Here is a 12,692-nt window from a genome sequence, read left to right on the forward strand (position 1 = left end):
TGTAGAGAAAAGCACCTACAGGGAGGGTTTAGGGAAGGTAAAAACATACATTCTTCAGCTAAGCTGTGTATCAGATGGCCTACTTTAAAGAAAATATTTAATTTGAGTATAATATGTAGTTAGGAAAGTATACAGAACATAAGTGAACACACCAGTGGAACTACCTCCCAGACAGAGAGATAGAATGTTACCAGCTCTCCAGAAGCCGCCATGGGCTCTCCCAGCCATCACCTCCTGCTTCTCCCTAGAGAGAGACGCTCTGGGGGCTTTTACCTGCTTTTGAAGTTTATACACATGGACTTAGTCAGTATTCATGGTTTTTGTGAATGTGTTCTCTTGCTCGATATTGTATTTGTGAGATTTTTCCATATCATTGCATCTGGGATCGGTTCATTCATTTACATTGCTGTGTGGAATTCCATTGTATGATTATTACTATAATTTGTTTATCCATCTTACTGCCAGAAGACATCTGAGTTGCTTCCAGTTTGGGGCTATTACAAATATTTCTGTGAACATTCTTGTTCATGCTTTTGGTGCCATGTGTATACATATTTCTTTTTTTTTTAACTTGGAGTGTGAATTACAATTTATTAAAATTATTGATATTGTTGGATTCAAATTTCTCATCATACTCTTTGATTTCCATTTGTCCTATTTGTTCTTTTTTTTAATTTTTATTTTATTGGAGTATAGTTGCTGTACAGTGTGGTGTTAGTTTCTGCTGTACAGCAAAGTGAATCGGCTATACGCATACATACATCCCCTCTTGCTTGGACTTCCTTCCCACTTAGGTCACCACAGAGCAGTGAGTAGAGTTCCCTGTGCTGTACAGTAGGTTCTCAATATCTATTTTATACATAGTAGTGTATGTATATCATCCCAATCTCCCAATCCATCCCACCCACCCCCCTTGGTATCCATATGTTTGTTCTCTACGTCTGTGTCTCTATTTCTGCTTTGCAAATAAGTTCATCTATACCATTTTTCTAGATTCCACATATATGCAGTAATATACAATATTTGTTTTTCTCTTTCAGACTTACTTCACTCTGTATGACAGTCTCTAGGTCTGTCCACGTCTCTACAAATGACCCAATTTTGTTCCTTTTTATGGCTGAGTAATATTCCATTGTATATATGTACCACATCTTCTTTATCCATTCCTCTGTTGATGGACATTTAGGTTGCTTCCATGACCTGGCTATTGTAAATAGTGCTGCAATGAACATTGGGGTGCATGTGTCTTTTTGAGTTATGTTTTTCTCTGGGTATATGCCCAGTAGTGGGATTGCTGGGTCATATGGTAGTTTTATTGTTAGTTTTTTAAGGAACTGTCATACTGTTCTTTATAGTGGCTGTATCAATTTACATTCCCACCAACAGTGAAAGAGGATTCCCTTTTCTCCACACCCTCTCCAACATTTATTGTTTGTAGATTTTTTGATGATGGCCATTCTGACAGTTGTGAGGTGATACCTCGTTGTAGTTTTGTATACATATCTCTATTGGATATACAGGCAGACTTTTGTAGACACACTGGGGAGTTAACCACCATTCATAAGATTTTTTAATATGGAGAAAATGTATTCCAATTCCCAACAAGCAACTTACAAATGATCTTGCAAAAATACAGCCATTTATAGTTGGTAAACATCTTGTATTTAGAGGCCAATTTTATCACGTGGACAACTTTTGATCATGTTTGCTACTGTCAAAAGAGAGATAAATTAGCAATTTGTGTTAAATTTTTTAAAATTTCTTTGATGTGAATGCTCAGTTTTGATTCAGGTAAGTAGGAAAACAGCACAGTGCAGAAACAGGAATCCTGAAATAGGGTCAGGAGATGTAGTATCCTGAGTCGTCTTTATGCACTAACTTTTTGAAAGACACCGAGTACGTCACTGATCCCCTCGCTGCCTGTGTTTCATCCTCGTACAGCAGGGATAGTGATGCTGTCACATGCTACGTTATTAGAAGATGATAGATGTCAAGGCATTTGAACATGTGAAAAACACGTGGAGCTGCTTAAATCTACATGAGTACCAATTTCTGTAACTTTAAAATACACACCTATACAGCTTACTTTAAGACTCTTGGAGTTAACCAGAACAGCCTGTTATTAATGGAATCATCATCATCATATTACTGTAAAAGTTTTCTTTTAAGACAGTACGCTGTGTGGAAAAGTATTTGTGTAGAAGGACAGCGCCTGGAATACACAGGTGTTACTGATTAATGTCTTTCCCGCCCTCAGCTCCGAATACTGTCTCTCTCTGCCTTCGGTTCCCTAGATGTGGCAGAGAAGCATATGTCTAGCCTTCGACCCTCACAGAAGTTACATTCGTCTCCCTGCTGTGTGGGTTTCACGCTCCCCTGCCCTCTGGTAGGATAGAGAGGTGTATCGTGGTGTGTATTCCCTTTATTACCAGAAGGTCGGGGTTTAAGGTCACGGTCCACTGCTTACTTGCTTGGAACCTTAAACTCTCAAAAAGTCTCAGTTTTTGCAGATTTAAAATGAAAAAAAAAAAAGTAACTATTCAACGGAGTCTTTGTGAAGCTTAAATGAGATACCGGGTGAAACAGAAGCACGACACTTGACACGTAGGTTGTGTTCCGTGGATGTTTTATTTTTTAAAAACATTGCATCGCAGTGGTGTAACACAAAGGACCCTGTCCGTGGCTGAGGGGATGCCTGGTGCGGCCGCCAGCCTGAGCCTCCCGACCTAAGGCACCGCCCAGGGGGTCCAGGGCTCAGCAGAGCACAGAGGCCCCCGCCTCTCCTTGGCCCTCTTCCCACACCCTCCGCCAGGTCCTGCGCAAACCAAGGATCCATCGTGCCGTCATGGAGAGGGGCAGCCATGCCTTGTCATGGGTCCAAGTCTGCTTTCCAGCCCGGGCATTAAAGAATTGGGAGCATCCTTCTTTATTTACAGATGTATTTTACTTCTCTAATTCTCCCTTTATTTGTCTGCCAAGAGAGCTCATGTAGTTTTATGATACCAGGGTTCAGGAATTTCTGTAGCACTCTGAGTTTGCTGCCTCCTTCTCTCGCTCTCTCTCTCTCTCTGTCCCTGTCTCTCTCTGTCTCTGTCTCTCATTAACTTTGGAGTCAATCTCACCCTGTATTTACATAAAAATCTTAAGTTACACATAACAAGTGTCAAGAGCTTCACTCAACACCAAACACCAACGTTTTCAAAGTACATAACATCCTAAGACCAAACAACTGTTTGGTCTCTTTTCAAAACAGTGTTTAACAAGATATAATATTATTTGGTATGGTTCTCATTATACAACATCTTAAGTAGAACCAAAATCCCATTTTATTGAGATTTTCTGTAATAAAAAATACATAATAAAGCTGTTGCCCATCTGACAAAAAGTAAAATAGCTCTCTAGACACAAACATAACATTACTTTTTAACATTTGACGCCTGTGCCTGACCCCATGGACTGTCTCTCCTCTTCACAGTCTATTAAAACCAATAATATGAGCAAATCTATCATTCAGGAAGACTTTCTGTGCTACATAAAAGCTCACAATGAGGATACGTTATTTTGTGTAGAAACTTTGACCCTTTTGGAATATTTATCATTGCTATGCCAGAGTATGCCCATCAAAACTTTTACCATATGCAGACCTAGCACCCATTATTTTACTCAAAAATTGCTGAATTATCTGAAACCTTGAAAACTGTGTGAAGTGGTAAATTTTTAGAAAGCTTCTGACATTTTGCCACTCAAACACTACGTAATTTAATGACGTAAGTTATACCTCTTTATAAGTTGACAATTTGTATAGTGGAGAATCCTATAACCTATATCTTAATCCTTGAAAAAATCAGTCTTTAAAGGGAATTGCTGGAAAACTGTAATTTAAGCAGGGAGTTATGAGTATATACGTTTGCTACAAATTGTGCAGGGTGGATATAGCTATGTTCCTATCTATGTTTAGTATGCTTCTTACTATAGGATGATTTTATATCAGGTATTGTTAACAAAAGAATGTGACACCGGTAATAGAATGTCCCCAAGCTGTTGACTCTTTTAAAAAAGTCAATCAATTATATATAGTGCCAGTGGACTTTCACAAAACTACTTTTCATAGAGCATAACACTGACTAGTCATTAATTCATTATTAATAATATAACATTCCATTTTCAGGCATTTATGTATTTGTTTTATATTTAGATATCTTATATTTATTAACTTTTCCTTAAATTACTATACTTTTATCCACAACAGTATTGTGTGACATTTTAAAACCTTAGAAAATACAGTCTGTTTCTTTGACAGATACTTATCGAGGTCTACTCAGTAGCAGAAACTGTATAAGGCAAATGAGATACACAGACAATATTGGGAGAGATGCTTCACCCAGTCAGGGAGTGCTTTCCCAAGAAGTTGATACCGACCATCTGAGGGAAGAAGAGGTATTTTGCAGTGGGTGGAGAGCACTGCAGACAGAGGGGACTATTTATTGAGAGGTTCTGTGGTCTGGTCAGGTGACTGCAAATGGTTCAGTAACCTGGAGTAGAGAGCAAATAAATAAAAGACCTGTATACTACGGACTGTCCTTCTAGGTGCCTTAATGTATACTGTCCAGAAAGTTTACATCAGTTAAGTAAGATAGGTTTATCCAGCCTCGTTTTGTAAGTAAACCTAATGTTTAACAATATTACATCATTTGGGACTTCCCTGGTGGTGCAGTGGTTAAGAACCCGCCTGCCAATGCAGGGGACACGGGTTCGATCTCTGGTCCGGGAAGATTCCCACATGCCGTGGAACAGCTAAGCCCGTGCACCACAACCACTGAGCCTGTGCTCTAGAGCCTGTGGGCCACAACTACTGAGCCCGCGTGCCGCAACTACTGAAGCCCGTGTGCCTAGAGCCTGTGCTCCGCAACAAGAGAAGCCACCGCAATGAGAAGCCCGCGCACCGCAACGAAGAGTAGCCCCCGCTCGCCGCAACTAGAGAAAACCCACGCGCAGCAACGAAGACCCAACGCGGCCAAGGAAGAAAAAAAAAGTGCTCAAAGAAGACAAAAGCCAATCCAGAATTCTACACTAGTGAAAACATCTGTGAAGAATGAAAGTGAAATAAAGATATTTTCAGATAAAAGAAAAAACTAAAAAAAATTATTAAAAAAAAATACATCTTTTGTCCAAGGTTAAGTCCTAAATTGAGGTTGAACCCAAATCTAACTACATCTAAAGCCTGTCCTCTTTACACTGTACTAACTTCGTTGTGTTACTATATATTGGATACTGAATAAGGGCTTTTTACAGTGATTGTTACCATACTGTCTCTAACAATACTTTTTAAACACTTACGTCTTTCTCCACCTCTCTGGTAAGTTCCAACATGTATAATGAATATATACTGTCAAATAATGTTGAAAAATTCTCCTTCATGACATAGTAATATGACAGTCACTGGGTTTCCCCATGGTTACTTAGCCTTCCTTAGGGATTAATTCCTAAACTATATTCTATAGAGCACAAATGAATGTTACGTGTTAATGGTTAATACGACAGTGATTATTATTCTAAATATTTTTAATAAATAATAATATATAAAATGATAAATTATATTACATTTCTCTTTATAATTATATGGTCTAGTTACCTATTTTCTAAGTATTTTACATCAAGAAAATTAGTAAACACATTTACAAAACTTGTATCAGTTTATAAGATTATCAAACCCACATCAGAAACTCTATATGAAATCACCTGATACATATGCATGTTGCTTGATCTGTGCTCTTGCTGAATTGTAAGTCATAAATTCGAAGATTATTTATCTTAAATTTAGAACATTCAAATATTATTATATTTTGTGCATCTGAATCCATTCTGAACATTTCATGCACCAAATTCGTCTGTGAGACCAGTTGTTACCTTAATCCAAGAGAATAGCATCATGTCTCTTGAGAACCTATAGATGTTGCAACAAAGTGTTGTACATGTGCAAGTGGCCTGTGGTCATGTAAGTTTGGCAAGTACTGCTAGAGAGCATACTGCCGCTTCCTTAAATGATGGTGAAGAGTAGAACTGGAACAAAGCAGAACAAATAATGATTCACTCCTAAGAATTTCCCGGTACCAATTAACTGAGTAATATCAAATCTTTATTAAAGTGCTGGCATGTTGCACTGAGGAACTGTTTGTTTTCTAATTTTTATTATGCAATCATCTTTGGTATTTCAGAACATGGAAATTTTAACTTTACATGTGACTCTTGTTATAAACATATATACCATTTGATATTGTAGCTAAAAGCAGCAGACCTTTAAACAACTTGTATTTTTTACCCCCAGCAATGCATCTCTTTGGCCTCAACTGGCAGTTACAGCAGACTGAAAATGACACATTTGAGAATGGAAAAGTGAATTCTGATACCATGCCAACAAACACTGTATCGTTACCTTCTGGTGACAATGGTAAGAGAAAGAATTACGTGTCCTGTGTTTTTCTTTTAACATCTCTTTTCCATAAATTTAGTTTTACCCAAGTAACATTCAGCTTTATATGGGAGAAGGAAAAGGTTTCGGAATTACAAATATTATCTTTTAATAAGTGACTTTTATTCATTTACTTGAAGGATTGAAATTTCACATTTTTATTATAGGAATAATACAGTGTTCTGCCTTCTGAGTCGATGGCTAAGCTTTTCTGCCTTTCCTTCCTGCGAGTGTGCATTTTGTTTTATTTTTAGTCTGCAAATAGATTATAATTCAGTGTATCATCTCATATTACCTTGGGTATATTGAGCTTTCTTTGTTCAGCTGGTATGTGGAGTTGGAATACTATCTTCATTTTGTTTTAAAAGCTTTTACGTACGAAACACATGAAAGGATTCTCATTTATTGGCCTTTCCTCTGCTTGCCCTTTCTTTAAACCTTCAAAAGTTTACACTTTGAACTAACAGACTTTCAAATCAATTGGCTCTGAGTTTAAAAATGGAATTTAAGCGGTTAGAGAATGCTGTATTTCATTTTTTCAATATAAACACCCAGAAAAATATGTACATATGTAAGTATATTTATATTATATATCTGTCTATTATTTTTATATATGTGTGTGTGCTTGTATGTATGTCTTGGCATTTGGCATCCTCTGACTTTTTGCAAAATGTCATAATACTTTATGTCTCAAAGCAACCAGGTCCAGATACCTTTTTCTGTCACGTGAGAAATATATCCTTTGCCTTTAAACATTTCCCTGGCTCTTCTGCCTCTTTGTTTCTTCTTATCTAGTGTATTTTTGTTCTGCTTTGGCATCTATTATGTTCATCCTCATGTGGCTAGTTTCTTTGCAAGACTAGAAAGAAGCTATTATATGTTTAGATATACTATAATATATTTATTTGTATTTATATATATGCTGCTATTTTACATGTACCCATTGGCTGTGACTAATGCTTTTACCATTTTTTTTGTTCTTTGCTTTCCCAGCTTCTGTTTTATTTTAACAATAATACTTTATGACACTCCTCTTCCTTCTTGGGGAGGCTGAGAGATTTTATAAGGCATTAGATTTTCATAGAAATAATAAATACCGCTACCCCACCCCTGTATGGAGTCTTTTGATACAAAGTGCTATACACTCCAAAAAACTATAATCTGGCGGCTGATGACAGTGACAGTGGAAGTCAGTGCACAGTGGATTAACGAGGAGTGAAGAAAAGCTTACCTAATTAAAACTGTTGGTGGGAAATTTCAATTAAGTGAAATATAATTACTTTAAACAACTGTTTAATTTTTTATGCACTGATAACACACACATGAACAGATCCATAACTACACAGAAATTAAGAGTATTTTTGATTTATATAGATTGCAATTTAGACTGTCTTTTAAAGTGGATTATTCCCATGAAAATGGTCAAATGGCACTTCTTAACCACACATGTAGGGAACTCTTTTACAGACTAAAGAGAAAAATGCTTATTGTAGACGTTTCGTTTATTTTACAGCATCCTAGCCTTTTATTACGATCAGAATGAAAATAGAGTGTGGCCAATTAGTGTCACAGCCCTTGAAATGTGTGATATTGAGAAAGCTGTGGCTTCAGAGACCCTCCCACAGCCTCGGTGCTGGTTCTTGGGATTTTCTATTCTATTTTATTGAATTTCCCATTTATCAAAAATGCTAGCTGAAACTCACTCAGATAATTTTGCAATTTACAAAGGATTGTGGGCCACAGTTTCAAAAACACGGCTCTGAAAGTCCGCTTCCCTAAGAGGGACTGAAGTCCCCATGTGATCACAGAACACACGGAGTGCAGTTGACAGGTGCCAGTAGAGCAACTGTATACAGTAAGTCCCCTACATACGAACGAGTTCCGTTCCAAGAGCACGTTCGTAAGTCCAATTTGTTCATAAGTCTAACAAAGTTAGCCTAGGTACCCAACTTACACAGTCGGCTATATAGTACCGTACTGTAATAGGTTTATAATACTTTTCACACAAATAATACATAAAAAAACAAACACAAAAAATAAAGAAAACATTTTTCCCCTTACAGTACAGTCCCTTGGAAAGTACAGTAGTCCAGTACAACAGCTGGCACACAGGGGCTGGCATCGAGTGAACAGGCAGGAGAGTAACTGCCTGGAGGAGGGAGAGGAGGTGGGAGACGGTAGAGCTGAGGGATCGTCAGCCATAGGGGACGGAGGGCGAGCTGCCATTCCACTCACGCCGGGCATTGATGGCACAGGTGCTGGTTCCTCGCTGGAACCAGATGCACATCCGCGTCTTTGAAAGTTCACAACATGAAGGTTCATACGTAGGGGACTTACTGTATGCGTGTAAGTGAAGGACCATCTTCCTAGCCTCCCACATAAGGAGGAGATGACAGATGCCCCAGAATAAGTTGGATATACTGGAGAAGAACGGACCTGCAGCCTGCCAACCGGACAGGGGGATTCGTAGGAATTTCTCTTTATGGAAAGAAGGCTATCTCGGGGCTCAGACTTTGTCCAAAGTGTGACCTAAATAATAGTCTCAGTTGTTGTCTTTATTATTTTTCCAGTAGCCCGAAAAACCCTAAATTGGTAAGGAATTCTTATTTTCGTTTTTCCAAGTAAAGGTTCTGGGTATGTATCTCTTAAATACTTACAGACCTGGAGTGCAGGGGGCAGGAGGGGACTGTATTTGCAGGAAGGGAGGTACCTTAAAGACACTGCTTTTAAGCATCGCTGATGAACCGGCAGAGACCATGCACCATCATCTACTACTTCAGTTTTATAAACTGTGCAGAGAACCAGATCACATCATCTCTAGAAACTCTAGGAGATTATAACCCTTAAGAAATTCTTGCAATTCTGAACGAAGCTCACTGGGAGAATTAACCGTGCTAAGCATGATGGGGAAATTACTTCGTGGCTTCTAAATGCAATTCTCTTCTTTATGCAGTCCTGTTTTATTCTTATTTTATAAATACAATTCTAAGGAACAGTCATGGTGCTAACAATCATGGTGCTAAACTCCCTGCTCGCTTTTAAGTGAATGCTGAACCAAAGCTTCTAAATGGTATTTAGTATTTAAAAGAAGAATTTCTATTACATGCCATGATTCTTTCCTGATTATTCCTGAGACCTTCTTTGACTACAGATTTTAGAGATGAGATGTCAAGTGTGAGGTCTCAGGCAAAACTGACGGAAGTGGGCAACGTGAATAAAGAGGCAAGGATGGAGTTTTTAGTTCAAACACCAGTCTCTTTCCAGAAACTAAGATTATTCCGCTGGATGGAGGAATTCGCTTAGCCTAACGTGCTGGAGAGCGTCGCGCAGCCCTGTATTCAAATCCCGCCTCTTTCATCTGTTTACTCTGTAACCTTGAGCAACTTACTCAACCTCTTTGAGCCTCAATTTCCTCCACGTAAAGAGGGAGTAATGCCTGTCTCTTGGCTGATCAGCTTCAACAGTCTGGCAGCCCTTCCGTGTTTCCCTTGCAAGCTCTCTCCCCACGCGTCTCAACGGTTATTTCCAACTCTCCTACTATCCTCCAAGCTTCAGTCCCTCAGCTCGCAGCAGATGACCTTGTGTTCTATTCAGCAAAAACCAGAAACCTTAATTCCCTGTAAACAGAGCTCCATTCCTGTGTGTATCTAGATCTGTCTTTCCATCCTCTTCTTACCAGGCTTTCCAAGACTGCTCTTGATCCCATTCTGTACTTCAGAATTTCCTCTCTCGACTGACTGGCACCTTCCAATCAACATTTGAACATTCCCAAGTCTCTCAGGTCTTAAAAAAAGAAATCCTTGAGTCTGCCTCCTACTCCTGCCCTACCGCATCTTTCTCTCCTCCCCGTGTAGCCAGCCTTCTGGAACACGGTGTGTGTATTCGCCGTGAAGTCCTGTCTTCACCTTCCACTTACTCCTGTGACAGTGTGGCTTCTTCAGGCTCCTTCCTCATGACTGTCCTCTGCCACCGTCACTCACAGACACGGATGTCTTCCCGACTTATCGGTTGTCCTGCCAATAGCATCAATTGATACTCTACGCTCTTTATCACATTTGAGCTCTTGGTAGCATTTAATAGGTAACCTATCACTCCTGATTGAAATATCCTTTTCCTTAGCTTCTGTGATACCATTTCCACTTTCTTCCTGATTTTTTGGCAGTGACTTCTCAGTTCGTTTAGTTGACTCATCTTCCTCTACCCGATCCCCAGACATTGCCGTCACTCAGAATATAATCTCTCTGGGTCCTCATATCCATTCTCCTGACTTCATTTACGTTCCATGTGCTATGTGTTATGTTACATTCTTTGTGCTCCCAAATCAATAAGTGCAGCCTGGATTTCTCTGTCTTGGAGCTCCAGACATCAACTATGAAGAATCTATCCAAGTATCTTTAGAACATCCCCACTTGGGTGTCTTCCAGGCATCTCAAACTCCATATGTCTAAAACTGAACCCAACAACTGATTTGGTTATCTGTTACTGCCTAACAAGCCACATCAAAATCCAGTGGCTTAAAAGAACAGTTTGTTATCATCTCTCATGGTCCTGCGGATTAACTGGGCAATTTTTGGTTTTTTGCTTGGGTCGCTCATGAAATTGCTTTCAGATGTTGCTTGGTCTGTTTGAAAGCGCCACTAAACTGAAATTCAAGGTAGCCCACTCACAGGGCTAGCAGTTGATGCTGTCTGTCGACTGGAACGTCTAAACATGGCCTTCCACTTGGCTTGGGCTTCTCAGAGCACAAGTTCTGAAGAGGAGTGTCCCCAGAGGGAGCATTCCAAGAGACCCAGACAGAAGTTACAAGGCTTCTTCTGACCTAGAACATTGGACACTCTGGGATGTCACTTCCATCATATCTGGTTGGTCAAGGAAGTCAGTAAGATCAGCCCAGATTCACGAGATGGAGAATTAAACCCCACTCTTGACTGGGGAAACGGTGGGAACACGTTGCATAAGTACAGGTGGGAGGGAGGGAGGTGTTGTGGCCATCTTTGGAAAACACAACTGGCCCATCATCTTTCTTTCCACATTTGCCTTTCTTTCTATAGCAGGAAATGGCATCATCATTCACCTAGTTACCTGGGCCAGAAGCTTAGGGGTCATGCCTGACTTCTCCTGCTCTCTTAGCTCCCCTGTGCAATCAGTCATCAAGTCCTGTCAATTCTAACTCCAAAATATCTCCTGGATCCCGTCAACTCTCACCTGGATTATAGAAGCCACCTTCTATCTGGGATATATATCTCTAGACTTGCTCATCCATTCTTCAAATACAGATTTGAAATATCAGTACCCTACTTGACACCCTTCCGTGATCTAGATTCTGGTCAAATGCCTTTAGACGACTTAACAAGGTTCTCCACAATCTGGCTGTTCGTCACACCATACTGTAGCATAGAAACAATAGAGCAGAGAGTTAAAGGTTGTAGGGTCTTGAGCCAATCCACCTGGTTTCACATCCTACAATAGTTCTGATCATTATTAATGCCTTTGATACTTGGGACAAGTCACTGTAGCGTCTTTGTGCTTAAGCTTTCTCATCAATTAGAATGGTCTTGAATAGTCAATGTAAATACTTAAAATGGTGTACAGTACATAGTAAATGCTTGAAAAATGTTAGTGGTTATCACCATTACTATTTAATATGTGTCTTCTTTGCTAGAGTGTAAGGCACACTATTTTTCCACCTCTCTGTTCAAAGCTGTCAGCACAGTTATAGGCATGTAATGGATGCTCAATAAGTATTGTCCAATGAGTGAATGAAAATAGGATGACTAAATGCTATCAAGTATATAAAGGGCCCAACACAGTGCCTTGCATTAACTGTACACAAAGCAAATGTTGGTACAGCAGAGTGATTAAGGATTAAAGCTGTGCGCTTGTTGGGTGGCTTAAAGCAAATTACCTTCTTTAACCTCCTGTTTCTTCATAGGGTAGTAGTGAGGTTAAAATCATTTAATGCATGTAGGGGGCCAAGCAGTGATTGGAACATGATAAGTAGGTGATACATGTCAGTAACTATTACTTTACTCTTTTTTTTGCAATTCAAGATGACGTACTTGTATTTGTAGCAAAATTCTTAAGAATGTAGATCCTTAAATCAGCATCAAAATATCCTCTAAAGCAATATTAGAACTACCTATCATTCGTTATTTATATTTTTAGTTATTTGGATTTTATGAAGAAATCTATTCCTTAATCCTCCTTTGAATGCATAGTATTC

The 12,692-nt window shown here is 39.2% G+C and overlaps 1 protein-coding gene and 1 long non-coding RNA gene across 9 annotated transcripts in view; one reads left to right on the top strand and one right to left on the bottom strand.

The window, feature by feature from the left end:
• TENM3 (teneurin transmembrane protein 3) overlaps positions 1 to 12,692 on the top strand; it is a 2,405,282-nt gene that overhangs the window by 2,265,090 nt on the left and 127,500 nt on the right. For all 8 annotated transcript variants that reach the window (XM_082444070.1, XM_082444075.1, XM_082444071.1 and 5 more), the window contains one exon: positions 6,326 to 6,448. In XM_082444070.1, coding sequence (XP_082300196.1) covers positions 6,326 to 6,448 — 123 coding nt within the window. The remainder of the gene's footprint in view (positions 1 to 6,325; positions 6,449 to 12,692) is intronic.
• Positions 1 to 12,692, bottom strand: part of LOC309651415 — a 375,253-nt gene that overhangs the window by 64,637 nt on the left and 297,924 nt on the right. The window lies entirely within an intron of this gene.

Source organism: Balaenoptera physalus, assembly GCF_965194825.1.
Source record: "Balaenoptera physalus genome assembly, chromosome: 21".
NCBI lineage: Eukaryota > Metazoa > Chordata > Mammalia > Artiodactyla > Balaenopteridae > Balaenoptera > Balaenoptera physalus.